Source organism: Sphaeroforma arctica (genome assembly GCF_001186125.1).
Source record: "Sphaeroforma arctica JP610 unplaced genomic scaffold supercont1.148, whole genome shotgun sequence".
Taxonomy (NCBI): Eukaryota; class Ichthyosporea; order Ichthyophonida; genus Sphaeroforma; species Sphaeroforma arctica.
This window is the reverse complement of record NW_014040410.1, coordinates 65,754-67,003: the sequence shown is the minus strand read 5'-3', so window position 1 is coordinate 67,003 and position 1,250 is coordinate 65,754. Positions and strand designations below refer to the sequence as shown.

At 42.3% G+C, this 1,250-nt stretch overlaps 1 protein-coding gene across 1 annotated transcript; it reads left to right on the top strand.

Moving 5' to 3' along the window:
* Positions 1–328: 328 nt before the first annotated feature.
* On the top strand, positions 329–699 carry SARC_03052 (hypothetical protein; the record flags this gene model as incomplete). The annotated part of the gene is made up of 2 exons (XM_014303167.1): positions 329–344; positions 395–699. 2 exons carry the CDS (start codon positions 329–331, stop codon positions 697–699), a joined length of 321 nt encoding a protein of 106 aa, XP_014158642.1.
* Positions 700–1,250: the final 551 nt, after the last annotated feature.

The following is a 1,250-nucleotide window of genomic DNA, read 5'->3' as shown; positions in this document are numbered from 1 at the left end:
TATATACACACGCATATATATTTTGTTATCATATATTTATTTATATATTTATATATATAGTATATCTATATTATGTATATATAGTATATCTATATAATTATATATATAGTATATCTATATTATGTATATATATATATATATATATATCTATATAGTCTGATCTCGATAGTTTTGAGTCCTGCGCATGCGGTCTTTGATAGGCGAGGTGTTTTACAATCGACGTGTAGTAGTGTTGACTGCAACTAAGCAGACACGCTTTAGGTGCTGGGAGAATATACAGTCTCCTTTCACCATTTGACACACAACTATTCTTCGTCATGCAAGACACATGTGTGCCGTTGCCGGTATATCCTCACACTCTTATCATCATTCCCCTGCCCTCCCCTCTAAACAGCCGAGTTCCTCAATGTCTCGAGCTCACAATGGATCTGGATTGGCATCGCCATTGGCGCGGTGGTGCTGCTGATCATCTCTCTGTTGCTGTGTTGCTGGTGCCGTAAACGTCGTCTACGCAAATTCGACCAACGCCAGGCCGAAAACAACGCACGCTTCGGCGAGCGTGAACAAGCGAGGTCTATTGCACTACAGGACAAGAAACTGTCTAAACAGGAACAGCACGATGCTATCCGCAAGAAGTATAATCTGGACGGGGCCAGCGATAGCCAGAGCCAGCCCGGCGAGAGTGCGCATGATGTCTGAGGTATAGGTAGGTGTGCTCCGCACACGTTTCCATGGCAACCGGTTGCTAGGGAGGCTGTTTTTGGTCGCGTGGTGTATGTATCGCTGTGTGTATGGTACGAGGAGATTGGGATACCAAGCACTTGGGTTGCTCTCATGGATGAGTCATTCGGTTGGTGGCCGTAGTGTTCCCGCGGAAGGGCGCGACGTCAACTTATTAAATAAACACAAACGTATAAATATAGTACAAACGTATTACAATAGTTGAACCTACTACAACAGTACAAACGTAGTACCATAGTACAGACGTATTACAGTAGTACAAGCGTCTTGCCATAGTACCAACATATTACAATAGCACAAACGTATATTACAAAAGCATAAACATATGTCAATAGTATTAGTAATACCTTTTCAGATGCATGTTGATGTTGTTCGTTGTTGTACTTCGGTAGGTCAGTAGGATAGATAGCACTGACGGAGAGTAGAAAACTTTAGGGTCGTCGTAGCTGTGGGAGTATGTCATTCTACCACAGATAGGGATAATGTGCACGCCAAACGTTTAAAATAAT